This window comes from Pipistrellus hanaki (genome assembly GCF_964339955.1).
Source record: "Pipistrellus hanaki genome assembly, chromosome: 12".
NCBI lineage: Eukaryota > Metazoa > Chordata > Mammalia > Chiroptera > Vespertilionidae > Pipistrellus > Pipistrellus hanaki.
The window spans coordinates 15752006-15774767 of NC_140514.1; the positions used below are offsets into that span (position 1 = coordinate 15752006).

At 46.1% G+C, this 22762-nt stretch overlaps 1 protein-coding gene across 17 annotated transcripts in view; it reads left to right on the forward strand.

Annotated features, from left to right (window-relative positions):
- Positions 1-788: 788 nt before the first annotated feature.
- Positions 789-22762, forward strand: part of DTNB (dystrobrevin beta) — a 144071-nt gene continuing 122097 nt past the window's right edge. For 13 of the 17 annotated variants that reach the window (XM_084901431.1, XM_084901443.1, XM_084901434.1 and 10 more), the window contains exons 1-3: positions 807-951; positions 16725-16792; positions 18470-18550. In XM_084901431.1, the coding sequence (XP_084757557.1) occupies positions 16726-16792; positions 18470-18550 (148 nt within the window). In that variant the 5' untranslated portion in view covers positions 807-951; position 16725. Of the gene's footprint in view, positions 952-16724; positions 16793-18469; positions 18551-22762 lie in introns of all 17 variants that reach the window. The other 4 variants (XM_084901435.1, XM_084901432.1, XM_084901433.1 and 1 more) reach the window with 2 other exon arrangements.

The following is a 22762-nucleotide window of genomic DNA, read 5'->3' on the forward strand; positions in this document are numbered from 1 at the left end:
GATACTGTTCCAAGGAAAAAGTGGATGCTGAGATGGGAGACCTTGGTCCACCCTCCCTCTTCCTTTGCCCGAGCTGTTTCCCTAGGCTTCGATGCCCTCGACCTTTCCTCCTAAAAGCCTCTTTCTTTTTCTCCCGTCAAGGCCGAACACAAATGCCACCTCTTCCAGGAACCTGTCCCCACGGCCCAGGCCGGAAGCCCTCCCCTTGGCTTTGCACGGGTCAGCGGCCAGGGCTGTTGATGCGGCTGCCCTTGCACTAAGTTATGCGCTCCTTGCGGCCAGGGACCGTGACCGTGACCGGGGAGGTGGGCGCACGCGGTGCCGGGTACCCGGTCAGAGCTCCGCAAACGCTCCCGGAGTGGAATTCATTTGGCCAAACAATCCAGGGGAGGAGACCGCGCTCGCTCGAGGCGCGGATGAATGATTCATGGGTGGTTCTTCGCATTCTTTACCTCCGAGTCACGTCGGGCGGAGCCTCCAGCTGGCCTGGCAAATGCGTGCGGCGCTGAAACGCACCTCAGCGGGCCCCGATCAGGGTGCGGGAGTCGGGAGTCGGGAGTTGACCGAGAGGGGCCGAGCTGCATCCGCATGCAGACGGGGAACGCGGGGGCGAACTGGTGGGCGGGCCGCCGGGGCGGGGCCGGTAATTGGCCACGCCCCTCATCGAGCGGAAGCCACGCCCCGACGCGCGCTCACGTCGGCGGCGCGTGCCCGCCTCCAGCGCGGAGACCTCGCGCCCTCGCGCCCTCGCGCCGGGGGCGGGCTCGCCGCGCGTGCCGGGCGGGGGAGCGGCGCGAGCCGGGAGTCGAGGACGCTCGTCGCGGGGGCGGCTCCAGGGCCTGAGCGGGCGCCGCTGCCGCCGCCGCCTGCGCCGCAGACGCCGGGCCGGAGGTTGGCGGGGGCGGCTGCGGCCGCGGAGACCGTCCAGACGCTCCCTGCGCCCGCCGGGAAGTGAGTAAGGCGGGGGGTCCGCGGCGGCGGCGCCTGCGGGAGAGGTGCGCGGTGCTGGAGCCGAGCGCCCGGACCTCCGGAGCCCGCGGGGGCGCAGGGCCGGAGCGGCGGGGAGCCGGGGCCGCTGCACCGCGCGCGGCTGCGAGGGGAGACGGCTCCGCGCTCACGGCTCACGGCCCTGGGGGCGCGCGCGGAGGGGATGGAGCGCAGCCCGGGCCGGCGCCGCCGGGCTCGGGACCCCCCGGGCCAGGGAGGGGGTCTCCCGAGTTCCGAGCGCGCCGCGGCCGTCGGTGCGGAGCCGGGTGCGGGCGCCGGGCTGATGCCGCCGGAGCCCCGTTCCCCGGGCGCGGGCTCTGCGTTAGGTGCTGAAGGGGGCACGGGAGGCAGGTCCTGGCAGAGGGCAGGTGAGGCAGGCAGGCCCTGGCAGAGGGAATGGAATTCTTTTCAGATCGCCCCAAAACACCGTTTCCCGAGGCGCCTAACCGTGAACCTGTGCGCCGTGTCACCGTGGAGGGAAAGTGTGCCGGAGGGGAGGATGCAGCTGACTGACCAGTGCCTGCTGTCCAGTCCCTGGGCCAGGCCTCGGGATTAGGGAGACCGCCAGCATGCTTCGCAGGCGTTATTGATGAGCCAGCCTCCGTGGGTCAGCACTGGGGCCACAAAATAGTGTCAAACACAGCCACCATTTACTGTGCAGGAGCTAACCATTCGTTTGTGAAGCCATGAACATGAAAGACAAAGCAACATTGCATTTTGTCTCACACCTTATTCACCTGAGGCCTCTTGTCCACCCCCCACTCCTCCCAAGATTGGGAAGTTAGAGCCGTACATGGCTTGGTTTTGGGGATAAAGCAGGAGGGTCAAGGGAGCTTGTGGGAGCAACTTAGGAGAGTCTTGAAGGCTCTTATAACGTTTAAAGGGGGAGAAAAATAAAAAGCTGGAAAGGAGAAAAGAAGTTTCCTTCCTTCCCAACTGTTATTAAGCAGCATGATCACGGCCAGCTGACTTCTCAGTGACTGACGAGAACAGTAATCCTGCAAGCGATGTTTATTGCGTGAATGAATGAACCAGCGTGGTTCTGCTGGATATTACCCAGGGCAGTGTTAATCACTTGGCCGGGAGGGGTGGCTGATGGACTTCCTTTGTTTCTAAAGACCTCCACCGCCCCCCCCCCCCTTTTTTTTTGTTCGCCATGTAAGGTAACCGAGGTCCATAGGTGTGAGCGTTGAAAACCGTGGCTGAGATGACGGAGTGGCCTTCTGTGGCCATTGTGCCACTTTCTGGGCTTTATCGCAGGTTAGCTGTTAGAACTTGCTCCGTGGGCCGTGGCTTCAGATCTCCTCTTCGCTGCCCATGGAAGAAGAGCACTTTCATACTCTTGTGTTTTCTGCTTCTTGTCCTGGTCGGTGGCCGGCAGGTCTGTGGTGAGCCCCTGGGGGCTGGAACTCTGCCTGCTGGCTGCCTTTGCTTACGTTTCTGGACTCTCCCGCTCCGGTCTGCCGTTTCAGGCCCCGGTGTTGCCGTGCCTGTTGGGTTACTTTGTCTGCCAAATCAAAACTTGACCTTTTATGAGTTCTGTGAGGGTTTTTATCATACGCATGTGGAGTCACCTCTGAAGGGGGTTGTGTAGCCAAAGCAGAAAGCAGAAGGTTCTTGAGCGCCCGCAGAGTGTGAGAGACACATTTCTGCTTAGAAAACCAGACGGCTGACCGGTGGAATGGCAAGGTGCCCTTTGTTTTAGACACTTTCTAGAACTCTCCCAGGGCCTTTGTTTCCTCATATAAACAATGAGGGCCATACTAATCCAAGTTTGGCATTGTGTGGTCACCTGGAAGAAAGAATTTCTCTTTGGTGTTACTGCTGTGTGCTTCAGCGTGCACCCAGCAGGTACCTGCCGGTTCTTGTGTTGGGTCTGGTAACTTTGGGCGCTTTGTTCCAGGTTCTCCCAGTGATCTTTGTGTTTTATTTAGGCACTTAATTTATATTTATTTCACCGTCCACTTCATCGATGTGTGGTTTACATATAATAAAATGCATAGGTACCTGGCTAGAGTGGGTGCGTTTTAAAAAGGTGCGTTACTTCGTCCAGCCACTATCCCAGTGGGGACAGAGAAGCTTACCTCCTCCCGGAGACATGCTCATTGATTTTAGATAAGAGAGGTAGGAGAGGGAGTGGGGAGAGAGAGAAAGAGAGAGAGAGACCAATGTGAGAGAATTGGTTGCCTGCTCCTATCAAGGATGGAACCCAAAACCCAGGTACGTGCGCTGACTGGGAATCAAAACAGGAACCTTTTGGTTCAGGAGACAACGCTCCCTCTGACTGGGCCACCTGGCTGGGGCTCACTCCACCCCCCTGTTTAACTTACTTCTAGTCACACAAGCTTCGGGGCTGTGGTGTCTCCTTGAGCAGGATGCATGCGGCCCAGGTTTGGGAGATGCCATTGGTAACAGAGTCCCTGGGGATGCCAGCTTCCTGGGTTGTGCGGTGCTCAGCCCTGCTCAGTCCGGGTGGCGGGAGCTGCAGCTGTGCCAATAGCTCAGAGTGCGCACTCTGATACAACACTGACGGCACAGGCGGAATACAAGCCTCCTAGGCCCACTCCCTTCTCCTCCAGAGCTGTCATCCGTTCGCTGTGACCCTTCCTGACCCTTCCCTGTGCGTTTCCACCTCCTACAGCAATGCAGGTAAAAGCAGGCTTTCCCCAGGCTCCCCGCGCTCTGACACCGGCGGCTTGTTTGGAACAGAGCGTCAGAGAGCTTTCCGTGGTGAAACATGGTTCTACCTGGCCCTTCCTGGCCATGCGCGCTCTCACGAAGGGTGTGTTGTCCTGTCGTTGCAGACATTGCTGCAGAGAATGAAAAGGAGACTTGCTGGGTCAAGAGGGAGCAGGTTTAAAATGTTAAATGGGTGGAGATTTAACCACGCTGCTCCTTGTGGATCTGGTTCATTTATTTTTAACTGCGGGAGTGTGTTCAGTGGTGGGCTGAGCTGACCGTTGATGTATCTTTCACTCACAGGGGACGGTTAGGTGACGCTGGATACTAATTTTTTTTTTAATGGGCCTGTGTGTTGTGAATGCATCCTGCCAGTCTGAGGCTTGCCTTTTCGCTTTGTTCACAGTGTCTTTCGTTGTATACACGTTTTAAATGTTTGTGTTACACTTGTGAAAGAAATTCCCATAAATTAAAGTTGTGTGTGCGCCATCTTGCTAAGTACATTTTCTTTATCCCAGGGTTTGAATTATATATTTTTGTATGTCCTTCTAAAATTAAAAAAGTAGGTTTTTGCCTAGGTAGTTGGTTGTGCGTCATCCCATCCACCAAAAGGTTGCAAGTTTGATGCCCTGACCGGGCACTTACCTGGGTTTGGTCCCTGCTCAGAGCCCATATGGGAGGCAAACAACCCCGTGTTTCTCTCTCTCCTTCACTCTCCCTTCCTCTCTCTCTAAAATGGTCTTAAAAAACCATATCCTCGGTGAGGATTAAAAAAAAAAAAAGTTTTGCTTTTTTTAGATGGTATAATAAAGAGATATAATTTATTTTTCAATTGTGATAACCAGTTTTTCAGCACTTTTCCTCATAATTTTTTATTGTGGCAAAATATACATAACATAAAATTCACCATTATACCCATTTTTTTTTAAATGATTAGACGGTTATTATTACTTTTTTTTTTTTTAAAAAATATATCTTTATTGATTTTTTTACAGAGAGGAAGGGAGAGAGGTAGAGAGCTAGAAACGTCACCCGGAACGGATTCATATTCCAGCTGTAGCTTTTGTTGGCCGTCTTTCTTAGCATTTATATTTCTTTGTGTATTTTGAAGTGTTGATGGACAAATTCATTTGAGTGTTAGTGCTTTTCATGTTGTTCTTACTTCTGTGCTCACCCTTCTCTGTGTGGTGATATTCTAGGTGCTTTTCTTGATCTGCGGGAACCTAATAAACTAGATACGATAGAGGTGGGTCGGGGGTCCTGCATTTTGAGATAATTGGGGCTCTTTTAGACCCACTCGCAGAGTAAGTGAATGTTCTGGTTCAGTTCCTGGTCGCGCGTCTGCTTTTATCTTCCCACATTTTTAAGCCCAGAGCATGGCATAAACTGCAGTTCCAGGCAGAGACTGGCGTGAGCACGTTTCAGCTTCCTCTCCGCTCCGGCCTCATCCTGGGCTTTAAGCCGGGAGCTGGCGCCGACGTCTCCGGTGTCTGCGGGTCTTCTGCTCTGTGTCCCCGTCGCCCTGCAGGAAGCAGACACCTGCTCCGGGGCTCGGGGTCCCGCAGGCCGGGAGCGTCCGCTTTGCGCCCGGTTTTGCGTCTGTTCTGTTTCTGATCCAAATGAAGGCTGTTCTTGTTGAGCCTCCCTAAGCCATTTGAACGTATTTTTTCCCTGCGTGTCTGAAGGAGAAGGGATGCATCCAGCTGTCTATTTACTGAATTGCGTTGACATGAAGACTTCACTGGCCAGCCTTCGTTCTACACTCCACACCGCTGTTTTCGTGTTCTGTTACTGCAGCTCCGAGACCCTTCCGAGCAGGAGCTGAATGGCAGCGGTGATAATGGGCGCTTTTATCTTCTTCCCGAACGGGAGCGCGTCCAGGGTTTCACTGGGAGGCAGCACGCTCCCTGAAGGTTTCTGCTAGATGTCGTTGTCAACTTGAGGACGTTCTCTTCTGTCCTTGATGTGTGTTTTTATTGGGTGTTGAATTGTATCAAGGGCTTTTTTTTGGGGGGGGGGGCATTTGTTGAAATTATTATTTTCTCTTTAATATGTTAATGGTAGGAGAGACCTTTCTGAGTTCCTGATAACCCAGCAAAACATACATTGTATGGGAATCGAACCAGCAGCCTTTTGGTGCCTGGGATGATGCTTAACTAACTGAGCCACACCAGCTGGTTTTTAATTTTACTATATTTAAAAAAATAAAATATGCTCTTTAACACACACATATATTTCAGAGTGGAAGAGAGAGGGTGAGAGATAGAATCATCAATGATGAGAGAGAATCATAGATTGGCTGCCTCCTGAAAGAAAGCCTGACACTGGGGATTGTCCGCAACCCAGCATGTGCCCTGGCCTGGATGGAACTGTGACCTCCTGGTTCCTAGGTCGGCACTCAGGCACTGAGCTGTGCTGGCCTGGCTTTACTACAGTTTGGATTCTCATATTTCGCTTAGATCTCTTCTTCCAGTATGTGGCTTGTCTTTTAAAACATTCAAAAAACACGATCTTTTGATCCATTTATGGTTTTAATTTATTGTTTATACAATTTCCCTACAGATCACGAGCACAAAAAAATAATCCTGGTGCCTGCGTACAGAAAGCTGTTGTAATGGACAAGGAGCTAGCGGTCCTGGGTTTCTATAGTCATTGCTTTCTGGTGAAGTTCAGTTAAATGCTGGGCCAAGATCTTTATTTGGTATAAAATGTGGGGTCCAGGATAGGTTATTTCTGAGCCCTGACATTGAGATCCTCTCTTGCTGTGCTTGTGGTTTCTGTAGCTCCTAATCATTACTACCAATGTGTTAACTCAAAGTTATGAGAATTCAGAAAAGGGATTCTTGTTAATATTCAGGATTTAGATGTGAAGGCTGCACCTTGCTTTTGTGGTGGAAAAGAAATACAAATAATTTGATTTAGGTTGGAACACATTTCACGGGCCCTTTTTTTTTTTTTTTTTTTTTTTAAATTAGGCTCTTATTTTGTGCCAGGCTTTGTACTAAAAGCTTTACATAATTTATTTAATTGTTCCTTCAGCCCTAAGTGGTTCTTTTTGCTGTTCAGAGCTCTTTGTACTTGTGAAGTGCAATATGTATTTGAATTTTTTTTTATTGGAACCTAGAAAGTTTTTCAGATTTGTAAATGGAAAATCTCTATGGTCTTAAAAACATGTACTTTTTTTTTTTAATCTGAAAGAGAAGAGAGAAGAAGAAGTATTAGAGGAAGGACAGTGGAGAATTTTTCTGTAATAAGCAAGGATGTTCTCCTTCAGGGACGTTTGACTAGTTGCAGCTCAGTACTAGGACTTAGTAATGAACGATTTCCTCATCACCATCAGGGCATCCGGAGAAAACCTGACAGCAGTTTTGCGGGGACACAGTGAACGTGCACAGGAAGCGTTGATAGCTGGATGCTCTGAAGTAACGGAGAGCTGGAAGGGTTGAGACAGGAACAGAAAGATTCCAGGGAAGTGAAGGGGATTGGGCGCTCAGGGGCAGGAAGAGACATGCTGGGGACCTTTCTGGAGCCTGTCTCTTTCCTTCTGTTTCTACCAGGGGAGTTGCTCGCCTTCTGCCTGCAGACTTAGTCTAGCTCTGGAACACGCTGCTTCCTTGGTGGGACTAACAAGGCTGCAGGCCCTGTTTAACTGTGAATTAAGTTCTGATCCAGCTCCACAGTCCCTGGAATCCTAGTGTTTGTCCTGAAGGGGGCGATGTGCCACAGTGGGAAGAGAGGGGACTTCTGGGTCAAATCGGTTGCCTAAATCCATAAATCACAAGCTTTGTAACCTTAGGCCACATTAACTAACCACTTAGGCTCTAAATTTACTTAAATAATTCTACCATCCATATTCCTCATTTTCTCCTCAAGCCAGGCACAGCCCTGCCGTCTCCTCCTCCCCCCCCCTCCTCCTCCTCCTCCTCCTCCTCTTCCTCCTCCTTTCTCTCTCTCTCTCTCTCTCTCTCTCTCTCTCTCTCTCTCATTTAGGATAAATGGTTTTCAAAGTGGGAGGCATGCAAAAATGATCCTCTTTTTTTGCTATATAGCCTACCTCGCTGTAGGTAGGCTATAGCAAGAAACGATGGGCAGTTAACTTTACTAATATTTAATTCATAGGTTGATCCTTGACTCCCATCTGTGTGTCTCATGATACACAGCAGGTCTGGTAAGCGAGGTAAGCTGAGAGGAGGGAGTGGGGACACCGCAGCCTGGAGCGGCTGCTATGTGAGCTCCCATATTTATCTGCTCACATTCTGTGCAGACACATTGCAGTTCCCCTCTGCTTGGTTTAGTGGTCTTTCAGATTCTATTATCTGATTGGAATGAAATGAACCTTGTTCAATAGACAAAGCGTTTAAAAAGATTCCTACAAAGACACTGCAGATTGAAGTTTCAGATTCAATTGAGGATTGAAATAATAATGCCGGGACACATGAACTGCAAGATAAAGCAGAGCCGACACTTCTGTATCTATTATGGGCTTGTTGTCAGTCAATTGCAAAGTACAAAAACAATAATGATCTAAAGAGATTGAAGGGGAATCAGTAAAAACAACACCTTAAAGTTGTTAGACATACTATTTGTTATAAGGATTTATTTATATACTAGGGGCCCAGAAGACGAATTCGTGCTCCTTGAAAGGAACTGTGGGCCATGAGGCTGTGGTGGGCACAGGGGCGGGTCTCGGCCCATCCTCCACACCCCCAGCCCCTCCCACCGCAGGCAGGTCACTTGTCTGTTGGCAGCCCCGCTCCCACGAGTTGACCCCACCCGCTGACAGTGCGGAGCGATTGGGGCAGGTGCCATCAGCAGGTGTGAGCAGTGGCTGTTGGCCCTGATCGCCCCTGAGGGCTTCTCCATCTCCCCCTGTTCCTAAGGGGCAATTGGGGCAGCAGCCGCCACTCACACCCGCTGATGGTGCCAAGCAATCGGGACTGGTGCCGGGCGCCAGCAGAGGGTTCGAGCAAGGCCTCCAGCACTGACTGCAGGTGCAACGGGGCATCACTTTCTGAATGGGGTGGTGCGTGCCTGTGTGCACTGGAGAAGAACCTGTATTTTTGTCACTGTTGGTTGACATAAATACCAATTAGGTCTCATAGGCTGAGGGTGTCGTTCAGCCCTTCCACGTTCTTCTTGACTTTCTGCTTGTGCTGATCATGGAGGAGTGTTGACGTCTCCACGTGTAAGTGTGGATTTGTCTAGTATGTGTTTGTACTGTCTTTAAAAAAATTTAAAACTTTATTTTTTACAACGGTTTTAAACTTACAGAAAAGTGGAAAATAATAGCAACCCATTCTCTGTTCTGTTATTAACCTCATACATTAGTACATTTGTTACAACGAGTGAACCAATGATGGTACATTATTTTTAAAAATTATTTTATTGACTTTTTTTTTTACAGAGAGGAAGGGAGAGGGAGAGAGAGTTAGAAAAATTGATGAGAGAGAAACATCTATCAGCTGCCTCCTGAACACCCCCTACTGGGAATGTGCCCACAACTAAGGTACATGCCCTTGACCGGAATAGAACCTGGGACCCTTGAGTCCGCAGGCCGACACTCTATCCACTGAGCCAAACAGGTTAGGGCTGATGGTACATTATTACCAAAATCCACACTTTATTCAGATTTCCCGAGGGTTCACCTAATGGCCTTTGTTCCATTGTCTCACCCTGGATACCACATTACACATAGCTGTCACGTCTCCTTAGATGTCTCTTGGCTTTGTCAGTTTCTCAGACCTTTCTGATCTGGTTTTTGATGCATAATCTGAGGAGTACCGGTAAGGTATTTGCAGATTATCCCCCAGTTGATATTTGCCTGATGTTTTTCTCATGATTAAACTGGGTTTATTGGTTTGGGGGAGGAAGACAATAGAGGTAAAATGCCATTTCATCACATCGTGTCAAGGATGTGTACTGTCAGCGTGACTTACCTACGATGTGGAACTTGCACTGTCTGAGGTGGTGCTGACCAGGTTTCTCCACCATCCAGTTACTTTGCACATGCCCCCCCCCCCCTCATTCCCCCCCACCTCCCCGCCGATGCTGTGTCTTTGTAAGGAAGTCCCTGGGCGCAGCCCACACTGAAGGAATGGAAGTTGTGCTTCGCTTTCTTCAGGGCTGAGTATCGACATAAATTATTTGGAATTCTTCACAGGGTATTTGTTCTTCGTGTATTGTTATAGTCACTCGTTTATGTCAGTGTGGACTGGTGGATATGCAGTACTACCTTATTTATTTTGTCGCTGAGGTTGTTCCAACTTTGGCTGTTGGGAGCTTTCTGTTGGCTTCTGAGTGCCTTTTATATACCCCTGTCATATGGTTTATTTTTCTCCCACAACTTCTTTACTTCCTGAATTACAAGATGTTCGAGGCTCATCTTGTATTATTTCCTGTCTCACTCATTTCTCCAGGTTCCTTTTGTTGGAGAAAGAAAGGTATTATAAACCAGCCTCTGGGCTAGGTATGTCCATTACGTATAGCTCAGGTGTCATAAACCAACATAGGGGCATTCGGTGCATACTCATGGCAGCTAGGGATGTTGTTGTTTCTGCATCTCAGTTGACAGCAAGGACATTTGTGTATATACTAACCCATGCATACACACATATCTGTAATTACTTCTGTATGTAGCTATCTGTATCTGTATTAAGAGAAGCGTGATCTTATACCGATGTCTGCGGTTGTAATCCATTACCACATGGATCATTCTAGCTTCTCATCTTGCTTCTCTGTAACCTCACACTCTACCAAATGCCGTCGCTCTGTAATTGTTATGTTAGAACTGGTACCATATGACCGATGGGAAACTGGAGTAGAGGACTTAGATATATTTTGTTTTGCTTTTTAGTCACACAGACACCATTCATTCCCAAAGTCACTTCCATCCCCCCACCCCACCCCACCCCCTTCAGTGAGGCTGTTTCAGACGTTTGTGACCCAGATTGTTTTGTCACATTCTGCATTGCATCCTTGGATCCTCTGACTTCCTAAAGGATGTAATGAAAGTTTACACACATTTTCACTGGGTGTTGTAAATGTCTCTGGGTTTGACAGATGCATAGGGTCATGTAGCCACCGCTGTACTGAAGTTTCACCACCCCAAAGGTCTGCGCTTCGTCTGTCCACCCCTCTTCCCTTCCCCCTAAATCTCTGTCGATCAGGGATCATTTTGCCATTTCTATTGTTTTGTTTATTCACACATCCATCGCATCACATAGTGATGTGTGTGTATGTATGTGTGTGTGTGTGTATTGAGAATGTTTAAGATCTATTCTCTTAGCAAATTTGTGTGTGTGTGTGTGTGTGTGTGTGTGTGTGTATTGAGAATGTTTAAGATCTATTCTCTTAGCAAATTTCAGGTATACGGAGTGGTATTATCCACTGTCATCACAAGCTGTACTTTCAGTTCCCATCTTATAACTAAAGGTTTGCATCCTTTGACCCACATCTCTCCATTTTCCCCGCCCCCTGAGCCCCTGGCTACCACCCTTCTGCTCCGCTTCCGGAATGGGTTTGACTTTTTTCTTTCTGTGTATCCTTAGACTCCCCTTGTGAGCGGGACCACAATGTTTGTCTTTCTCCGGAATATTTCACTTCGTGCTCTGATTCTTCTTATTTTTTTTTAATTGTGTGGAATGAAGCTTCTGAGCAGGGCGATTAGGATCCATCGGCGATTGAACATGTGTGAATAAGTCCACCTCGTGGGTGTCTCTGTGTCCGCAGGATGGCCGGCAGGAAGAAGGGGCGCAGAGTCCTGAGGCCATGGCGCCCGTCGGAGGGTTTCGATTGTTGGTTCGCGTGGACAGAGATTTTGGCAGTCGAAGTGGGAAAGGGTGGATATGAGAGTGATTATGAGGAAGGAAGTGCAGGCTCGCAGTGAGAGCGGTATGCGAAGGGAGTGATAGGAGGCCTGGTTATCTCCGGATGAGGAGGCCGAGAGCAGGCAGAGCGCCAGGGGTCCGAGCAGGAAGAGAGAGCGCGCTTGCTGTGGGGGTCTCTCCCTGAGGTTAATTTTCGGAGCTCGTTGGCATGCTGGTGGCCATCTGATCCCTGGTGTGCGGGCTGGAGAAGGTCCCAGTATTTCATACACAGCTGGGCGGGCTGCTTTCCTGTGCTGCTCCCCGAGTGCCTGGTCCTCTGTGGCTCCTCTGGACTCCCCTTTCCCTCCTCCGGCCACACACGGCCCCTCCTGCAGTTGCACCACAATGACAGAGGAGAGAGAATCAATCAGTGTGTGTGTGTGTGTGTGTGTGTGTGTGTGTGTGTGTGTGTCCTGAGCAGCAAGTGACGAACAGAGGGTTCTTTTCCTCCACATCTTTTATTTCTGCCGTTACCCAGGCCAGCGGCACCTCTGCTGTGGGATTGCCTGCCGGCCGTGGTGGGAGAACATGAGGAAAAAGGAAGGAGGGAGAAGAAGACCCGGGGAGTGTCTCTCGCTGTCTCTGGGCTTCCGTTTTGCTTTCCTGTGAGCCAGAGGAGAGGGCTCTGGGGCTTTCCCTGTGCGGGCACCACATTCCCAGGTTGGGAGTTGGCGCTGGGTTGGGGTGAAGCCAGGTGATGTGCGAGGGGATAAAGGGCAGACGCGCCATCTGTTCAGCAGTTCTGTGAGTTCTGTGTTCTCCCCGGTCCACCTGCTGCTGTTGATGTTCCCGGAGCTCCGATGACTCCAGCTCACACGCTGTACGGGCTTAGCATTCGGCGGGAGAGAGGCTGGCGTGTGCTCACTCCACTGTACTTGGGTCCAGCACTTCCGGGCCTGGGCTTCGTACGTGTCTGCCGGTCGCCAGGGGCCCTGCCGCGGGTGAAGTAGTCCCGGGCATTGCGGCCGCAGTGCTCCCCGAAGGCCATTCTCAGCGAGGAGCACAGCGGGGCGCGGCGGGCAGCCGGTGAGGGTGCCTTGGCAGGGCGAACAGCGTCTGCTGCATCGTGATGCTGTGTCCTTACCTGCATTTGGCCCTCTTTTCATAAACTGCGCTTACCTGCCTCGTTCTTTTTAACCTCTGTGGACTGTGCCCTCAGAGGATGGCCGGGCTGCAAGTTATTTAAGCCGTTTTACACTGTTTATCCCCCTTTCTTTCCTTCCGCCTGCTCTCTGCTTCCATTCCTCCCCTTCCCCTTTCCTCTCCTTCCCTCTCCTCTCCTCTCCTTTTTAAACAAATTTGGAGACATTTTTACTAGGCCAAAGGTAGCAACATTAAAATTTTGGTAGGAATTGCCATCCACAATACTCTTGTCAGTAAGTATATATTCACCACTAAGAGTGTCTGTCTCCCAGGAAACATATTTAGACATTTTAAAACACTTTTAAGTACATCCATCCAACATATTCAACTTTCTAAAAACTGCCAGGCAATACAGTGACAAAATAAAATTTTCGGGGGAAAAAACATCCATATCTTATGAATACATTTTCATTTTTAATTTATTTCTAATCTTTAGTCATATGCATATCTGATGGTTAAATTGGTACTGCAATATGAATATAATATTTTAATTTTTGTTGGCACCATATGTAGCTAGACATGTTGCTTATGTTTCATAATTATTTTATAGTCGTGGGTAGCCTTATGCGATAGCTCTGCGTCTTGAGGATTTTTCTGTAGTATGAACAATTTTGTGAACTTTTAAGGAAGTAGTTACATGAGTATGATTTCCTAAAGCAATTGAAACATTAGAAATATTATTTCTGAAACATTTGTATCAAATCCTTGTAGTTGGGCAGATCTTGATGATCTTTCATACACCCGAGTCCAATTTTACTTGGGAGTTAGATTCTGAAACCAGCGAGTGCCTGAAGGTGGTAAACATTCCTTTTGAATTTTCCCCAGGAACGAGCTGTGGTGGGGGCCCACGTAGCAAGGAGCTGGAGGTCTAGCGCAGCTAGTTTTTCTTCTCCTTGGAACTGGCTACTTTTTTCTTTAGTTGAATTGTGTTTTAGAAAACAGGAAAGCGGGGCTGGCCCAGCAGAGGCCAGAGGGAACCGAGCCCAGGTGATCCTGGCGTTTAAATACGTCTCTTTCTGATGCAGTTGAGTTTGTGTTAGTCAAATGTAAACATGCTACAATTCCACTGTGTGTTTTTAAAACTTGGGTAGCTTAAATAACCATAACATAATGAAAATAATCTGATTTATAAAACAGATCTCTTACTGGCTCATCCGCGTGACGACCTTGTCATTTGTCGTCTCGGATGGTTCTGATGCAGGATTTCAGGGATTGGTTGGTTCAGGTTTGTAATAACTGCCTGTGGGACATGAAGATACCGTCATGTTGTCAGTTTAGATCATTCGAATTCTAAAAGGTTTACTTTGTGCCTTATTCACTTCAAAAGCCCAAGGATTTTCTTAAAAGTAAATACATGCCATTCATGTCTAGCATAGTATCATTAATTACAAGTGATGTCATTAATCCACTAGATTTATAAACTACCTGTGTCACAGTAGTAGTAATAATAATAATTGTAATCATAGGAATAGCAGCTACCATCTGTCCTGTGCTTACTTTGGGCCAGGCACTGTAAACGAACACCTGCCTTTGACCCTGTCACTCAAGAAGCTACACAAAGGTGGGGGACCTCGTCTCTTCCATTCACTGCAGTATTTCCAGTTCATCTAGATGTGTCTCCCATAGAGCTGCTTGTATTTGTCCAGTGACTGGTTCATCGTGAAGTATATATAATTTTCAGGCTGTTTCAGCAATGAGGAGTAAGCCTTAGAGTGGCGAGGGCACCTCCTCAAGGATAGACTTGCGGAATGGAACTGCAACGCAAGCCCTTCTGGGATGGTCATTGTCCTTTTAACAGGGGGGACGTGCTGGTCTAATTGCAGCCAGACGTGCAGTAATGCAGCATGAATTACTGTTGCTTTAGGTGGGGTTGACATGCTTTTCCTTAAAGAGCCAGAGAGTAACTATGCTAGACTTCGCAGGCCAGGAGCTCTCTGTTGCAGCTCCTCATCTGTCTGCTGTAGAGGATACATGAATGAAGAGGTATGGCCGGGTTCCAGTAAAACTGTATTTGCAGAAACAGGCGGCAGGTTAGATCTGGCCGAGGGTAGTATGGTTTCTCCAGTTGGTCTCCCCTACTTTTGGGGGTCTCCTGCTCCCAATGCTGCAGGAACCCCAAATGCAGGTGTGTGTGCCCGAAATGGCCTGGCAGTGCTTGTAGTTAGGTGGCCATCTAGATGACCCTCAATATGTTTGTATTAACTTTTTCAAAATGAATCTGGAAGTAGAGACAATATTGTAAAAATGGCCATGACCTCAGGGACTTCTTAGACCCTATTTTGAGAAAAAGGGGTGTAAAGAAATAGCAGAAATAGAAAATGAAGATAATAAATGAGATGTATTATACAGGGCATTATGATATTTTCTGTTAGTCTGTGTGTATTATTTAGTGAGAGACCTAGATTGGGGAGGAGGGAGCAGGTTTTTGAATATATATATTTTTATTTGTAATCGCAGGCCACTGGTACCAACTCCTGTTTTTTCTCTAGGACCAAGATTTCATTAGTTTTGTGTTTTGTTTTGTTTTGCTGTTTCTGGTTGCTTTTTCTTTGACTTTCTTTCTATTTAAAATTTCTTCCTCTTGGGAGCAAATTATTAAGAAACCATCACGTGTTTTGCAGCCTATTTGGTAACATTTCAGTGATCTGGAAAAGACCCAGTCTTAATCGTCAAAATATTAATGGCAAAATATTAAGGAATATATTTTCATTTTAAATTTTCTTTAGGATATATTTACAGCTAAACTTTTTTTTTCAGTCACTTTGCTTTAGTGGCTACGGAATTTCTGAGGTCATCATTTATTTAATTTGTGATTCTAACATATTTGAGAATGAGTTACAACAATGTAATCTGCTTAGGGAAATCATTTGGCTTATGCTGTTTGTCTATATATTTTTCTTCATCGAATAAGGCAAAGTTCAGCTAAAATTGTCACGAATTTTGCATCAATAGGTCCATGCAATGGGCTGTTTGTGTTCTAGCTCTTCAGGCCCAGATGTTGAAAAGATCCATCTAAAATAGGGGTGTCGAACTCAATCAGAGAAGGGGCCAAAATCTAAAATCCAGCCTAAATCGCGGGCCGAATGGTTTACTGAACAGTCATAAACTGACAATGTCATAAACTGACAGCGGAGTGCAGTGATGACAGCGGCGGTGCGGGCCACATTGCAAGGCCTGGCGGGCTGGATTTGGCCCGCGGGCCTTGTGTTTGACACATATGATCTAAAAGATGCAGTTATGTAAGAAGTTTAATGACGGGGATGAGGTTCTACTCTACCACCTCTGGGTTGTGTGCCCTTGAGCAAGTTAGTGTTCTTTTCTAGGTAACTATGTCCTAATCAATAAAATGGGGATAATGTGATAGTTATACTGTTAGCACCTAGGGGGTATAATGAGGTAACTGAGTATTGATGGGAGTATTAAATGAGATAACGCATGGAGAGAGTTAACAGTCACTTTCATAGCCTAAGTCTGTCAGTGTAAACTACTATTACCAGGTGATAAAAAGTTCCTTTAGCAGTTCTTTGAGTGTGGAGATGAATTTCTTTATTATATGTGTGTGTGTGTGTATATATATATATATATATATATATATATATATATATATATATGAAAATAGGTTTTATTGTATAAGCTCACTGTTTTTATGTTCTCTATTGTAGCCTTTCATTATAATTATTTTCCAAATTATATTTAGTAACATGTTCATGAAAAACAGGAGGGATATGGGAACCTGTATCTCACCCAATAGAGGACTCTGCAGAGGAAATAATCAGAGTCAGAACTAAGAGAGAGCCCAAATTTTCAGCACAGGAGGCATGTGTGAGCTCCGTTAAGTATTGACTTTTATTATTTTGGAAATTATCAAATAAAGAAATAAGGATTTAACCTTTTTTTGGTATCAGGTTCCACTTTACTTTCACTGATACTGTCTGAGTATGTGCATTTGCAACTTGATGTCCTGAGGCGCTCTCTTCACAATAGAATGATAAGCACTTGGTTGAATTGCCAAATTGCACAGTGCTTTATTGTGTCCTTCTTTGTCTCTAGGATGATTGAGGAAAGTGGGAATAAGCGGAAGACGATGGCAGAGAAGCGGCAGCTGTTCATAGAGATGCGTGAGTCCTGAGCGCTTCTGGCGTCCCTGTGAATCTGTGTGGGAATGCTTCCCCCTCCCCTCCTTCTGATCAGTCACAACTTCCATCAGAAGTTTTAAGTTACAGGCTTTAGAAAGGGAAGAAGGTGAGTTCAAGAATCGTGGAGTTGAAGGACCTCAAGACAGACCTTATTATTTTAATTGAGCTGATTTGAACTGCTTTCTTTAAGCCACGCCATAAAGAATGAGCCAGAGATGTTACCTAGAATGTCTGTAAGATCAAGGCATGCCAGTCAATTTAGACCTCTTGCTGTGACTCCGTTGTGAGCTTGCCGGTGCTGATGCATAATTAATACGTCATATAAATTACCTTGCACTAGATACAAATTCGGAGGTTGAGAAGACTGACAGGCCAACACTTAGAGCAAGAGGAGAAATTAATAGCATGAATGTGTACTTTGGTACAATATATTACTTTACTATACAGTATTAAATCTTCTGTTAAAAATTACAGTATTGCCCTAACTGGTTTGGCTCAGTGGATAGAGCGTGAGCCTGCGGATTGAAGGGTCCCAGGTTTGATCCCGGTCAAGGGCATGTACCTTGGTTGCGGGCACATCCCCAGTAGGGGGTGTGCAGGAGGCAGCTGATTGACGTTTCTCTCTCATCGATGTTTCTAAATATCCCTCTCCCTTCCTCTCTGTAAAAGATGAATAAGATATATTTTTTAAAAGTTACATTATTATATAAGACTGAATGAAGAAAAAAGATGGCTGGGAGGAGTCGGACAGCCCACAGTATTTGAAGGGTTGTTTTGTTTTATGACTTCTTGTCTAGGTGACCTTGACTGAGTGACCTTGACCAAGGCACACATACTTGCAGGTCTTCAAATTCTTCTGCCTGAAATAGGGTTACTGGTCTGGGCCAGTGATTGTGAAATCTTTTATAAACATTTTGTTATTATAAAATGGTGCTGCTCAGCTGAAGCTGGAGAGGGGAGCAGGAGCCCAGCCTGGGGTGGCCCCTGAGGTCTTCTCACAGAGGGAAAGCCAGTTTGGGTTCCCAGGGTGGGCATCCTGAGAGCGGGACAGCAGGGGCAAGCTGACCACCCTTTACCACCCATCTCCAGAGTCACGCAGTCACGTCTGCCACAGTACTCCTCAGGCCGTCACAGTCACCTGCTCAGATGCAGGTTGAGGGAAAGAATCTTTAGTTCTTGATTGGGAGGGACAGTGCACTGGACATTCTGTTAGCCACAGACCTGGAAGGGGAACTCAGAGATCAGCGGGCCCAGTTCCCTCATTTTACAGAGGAGGACACTGAGCCTGAGGAGAGGGGTGTGACGTGGCTGTGGCCATGTTCTGTGGGTGGCAGTGAGGCCAGGGCTGGAATCTACATCTCTGACTCTGCACTAGGGTCTTTCCTACTGTGTCACCTTACCCACTTCCTGACAAATAGAGTTAATTCACGCAAATCATGAGTGTTCCTCCCTCAGAGCTTTCTTAGGCTAGCAGATGGGATAAGTAGGCAGAACTACTGGTGTGGAGGGGCACCCAGGAAGTGCACCCTAACCCTTCCTCCTGCCTTTGTGCCCTATCAGAAGACTCAGTATGCCAACACTATGGAATTGCGTCTCTTCCCAGCACTTAGAAATTAGCCAGTAAGTCCACTTAACGTGTTTCATTTGCCCTTCTTTCAGGTGCTCAGAACTTTGATGTCATCAGACTATCAACTTACAGAACAGCTTGCAAATTACGATTTGTACAAAAACGATGCAACCGTAAGTCATTTCTATAGTATCTGTATAGAACTCTCAATAATATATTTTAATACCTTTTAGTCTTATTGTAATTTTAATGGAGTTATTTTGTCGTATTTATCAGAATGTAAACTTTGTAATGGAAAGAAGTTGGCACTTTACTCTGTGTCTCCCTCAAAATATTTAATAAACTCAATATGTAACTAGTTTTGAGGCTGGCATATTATTTATGTTCTTCAAATGGGGAAATGTATTTCTCCATGTCACTTTTTAATGAAAAATTTTGTGCAGAATTAATGCAATTTATTAGCTTCTGGAGGAAAAGAAAAACATTAATATTTTGATAAAAGTATCCTATATAATAAAGGCATAATATGCAAATCAACCGAATGGTCAAAACAGCAGAATGACCATCCTGACTACCTTCCGGATGACCATCCGGGACCATACTATGCCACCCACTGGTGCCAGGCCAGCCAAGGCGGGTGCAATGTGCTTGGTTGGGGGCTTAGCCATCGCCTCATAATCGCCCCTCAGAGGGAGGCCCAGGTCACAGGCTGGTGTGGCGATCAACCGGTGGGGGCGGGGGGGGGGTTGCGAGGAGGGGCCCCCTCCACGATCTCTCCATAGAGGGAGATCCAGGCCATTGACTGGCAGGCTCTGGCGGGTGGGCGGGGCCTCCCTCTGAGAGGGAAGCCTGGATCCCGGGTGCCTCCTGGAGTCCAGAGGGAAGCCTGGGACCTGGGTGCTGAAGGGAAGCTGGTGCTGATAGCTAGGGGAAAGAAGGCCTACTGTTGCACAAATTTTATGCATCGGGCCTCTAGTATATAATAAGAATTAAACTTAATATAATAACAATCAGCCTTTTCCGTAAGCAGTTGCTACCACAATTGCTACTTATAAATGTGCATGTATACACATGGCATGCATAAGAATCTTTCTTCTCAATTTCCATGAAGATGAATTAACTTATGACAGAATAATTGTCCTTTTCTCATAAAAGGTATGTATGTATTGATGAAAAAACTGTTTTGTATAACGGAAAGATCAGTAGGCGTAGAATGGGGAAGCACCTCAGCTTTAATCCTGGTTTTGCCATCTATATATATAAAAGGCAAATATGCTAAGTGTCCCTCCACCTGTCTGACTGGTCGCTATGATATGTACTGACCACCAGGGGGCAGACACTCAATGGAGGAGCTGCCGAGCTGCAGTGAGTTGGCAGTGGCAGTTCTTGGGTGACACACCCTGAAACCAGGGAGGAGGGAACCCGATTTCTCGCAGGGCCGCGTGATTCCACCTTCGGCTGTGGGTTATGCTGTTGCTGGGGCACCGTCGGCACTGAATCTGGTTTACTGCACACTTGTGTTTGCATTCCACACCCTGTATGACAGCAACTTTGCAGAGTGCCCTCTCGCACTCTGGGTCCCCTTGGGGAATGTTGGAGAGCTGGTTTTGGCCCGATCCCCACAGGCCAGGACGAAGGACCCCAACTGCCAGAGGGACCCCACTCACTCCACAGACGCCCGGGAGGGACCGTGGGAGGCGTGTTTGGCCCATCGTGCCCAGTCCCACCCTGCTGGCCACCTTGTAATTAATTTCCTTTTGATGTGCACAAATCCTTGCACCAGGTCATTAGTTTAATATAAACACGTGCCTTGGGAAAGTCATTTTTACAGCTAAATACTTCTACCCTACTGTAAATCTTACTTAAAAATCCTAGCTTAAAATACTTTCTGAAGAGTTTACTGTTCCATCCTAGACTGAAGTCATGTTTATTTTTTGGTGTACCAAAGCACTGTTTTTCAAATTATGGATTGTGACCCATTAATGACTTATGAAATCATTTTGGTGACACTGGACAGAATTTAAAGCATGTGATAGAGAAAAAAAGAAAAATCAGAACACAGCTTATATTGTAAATTTAATAAGTATTTTGTGAAACTTTTGTAAATTTATGTCTGGAGGGTGTGTGTGTGTTATGATTTAAATATAATTTTGTAGGTTGTGGTTAAAAAAAACAAAAAAACTTTGGAAACCACTGTTCTAAAGAACCTACCATTTTTGTAATTCTTCCTGTAATTATTCTTGGGAAATGGTAGTCTGTAAGTGAAGTGTTGAGAGTCATAACCAGGCTAGTGGCCTTAGTAAAGTAAAAGATGCATTGTTCTAGAAGTTTTATTTTGTAACATTTGATTATTGAACCTACATGAAAAAAATTCCAGTTTTTTCCACATGTGTGTTCTGTTGTCCCTATACTGTCTATTGGAAAGATCACCCTTTTTCTTCCTGCTCAGCATCTTTTCCTCACATTCTTTGGAGAAAGGTATGAAAACGTTTATATCGGTGTCTGTATGTGAGGGCTGCTTCCGGACCCTGTGTTCCACTGGTCTGTTTGTCTAGTTGTAACTATTACAACTTTATAGTAATAGGGCTTGATATCAGGTAGAGCAGGTATTCCTCCTTTGTTCTGCTTTTCTTTTTAAGATTGGCCTTTTTACATTTTATTTTCATACATATTTTAAACTCTGCTTGTCAATCTCTGTTAAGAACAAACAAAATAAAACAAAGAAGTTTGCTGGGATTTTTGTCTTCTTCCTTTTTGTAAAGTATAATTAACATACAATACAATTCACCCTTTTAATGTACAGCCCTGTGGGGTTTTGTTGGGATTGCATTGAATCTATAGATCAAGTTGGGAGAGTAGACATATTTCAAATATTGAGATTTCCTCATGTGAACGTAGTATATTCCTCCATTTATTTAGGTGTTTATGTCTGCCAATTGTATTTATAGACTTTTTTGTAGAGATGTTGCGCATTCTTCATTGGATTTATTTCCAAATCTTTGATGACTTATGATACTTCTAAAATTTCATTGTTATTGATACCTAGAAATACAATGACTTTTATGTCTTGATCTATGTCTAGCAATCGTTCTGAACTCAAATGTGAAATTTAATAATTTATCCATGAATTGTTTTTATTTTTTATGTGTCTAATTTAGTCATTTCTGAATAATCACAGTTATATTTCTTTATTTCCAATACTTACACCAATAATTACTGCATCATTATATTCTTAGGACCTGAAGTACAATAGAAATGAGGATAGTGGGCATTTATTTATTTTTTTAATTTAAAGTTGTTTTTTTTATTGACGTAAGAGAGATAGAGAAGGAGAAGAAAAAAAAAAAAAAAAAAAGACAAACATTAATAGTAAGAGAGAAACATTGATTGGTTGCCTCCCGCATAATTCCCTGACCGGGAATCAAACCTGCCACCTTCTGATATATGGGGTGACACCGACCAGGGCAATAGTGGGCATTTCTGTTCTCATCCCCAACATCAAAGGAAAGGCTCTCAGCATTTTACTATCAAGTAATCTGTCTGATGCAGGTTTTTGGTAAATCCCCTTAATAAGAGTAAGGAAGTTCCTTGATGTGTTTCTTCTTTTCTAGAGATCAAATTAATTTAAAAAGCTGTCTTTTTGGTAATGATTTCTAACTTAATTTTATTTTGGTCAGAGAACATGATTTATATCCTTTGAAGTTTGTTGAAATTAGTTTTATGACTCAGGATAAGGTTAGTTTCTATACTTGCCTTTAGTGTTTTCTAGAAAATAAAGCACGTTTTTTAATCATCAGGACAATGCTTCATACAATGTTCATTACTGCTACTCTGTTGTTGTAAAGTTTAATTTTCTATCTGTACTTACTTTCTGTCTGTCTGCTCTCTCACTAAGAGAGGTGTGTTAATGTTTCCCTCAAAGCTTGTTGGCTTTTTCTCTTTGACATTTAGTTAGATTTTGCATCATATATTTTTGAGGCTATGGTAGAGGAGTCAGTAATTCACGACTACTCTCTCAGGATCTCTGGTTGGGCCTGAGAATTAAATCGACACAGGGCGGATTAGCAGGAGAAAAAAACATACACATTTTTACATGTGCCTGGGAGCCCCGTAGGAAAAGGAAGACTCAAAGAAGTGACCGGGTCTAAGTGCTAATATGCTAGGATGCAGAAAGGACAGCAATTGTGGAAAAGTAACTGAAATGTGTATATGAGGAGACTAAGGGAAGATAGGAGTTATTTTAACAAGTCATGCAGATTAATTTTGGCCCCAATCCTCTGTCTCTGTGACTAGAATGTTTCCCCCCCCTTGGAATAAGAAAGCCGTCTTTCACACGGGGGTTTTATTTCCGGCCGCCCGGAAGAAAAGGCGGGGGTCCAAGGGCC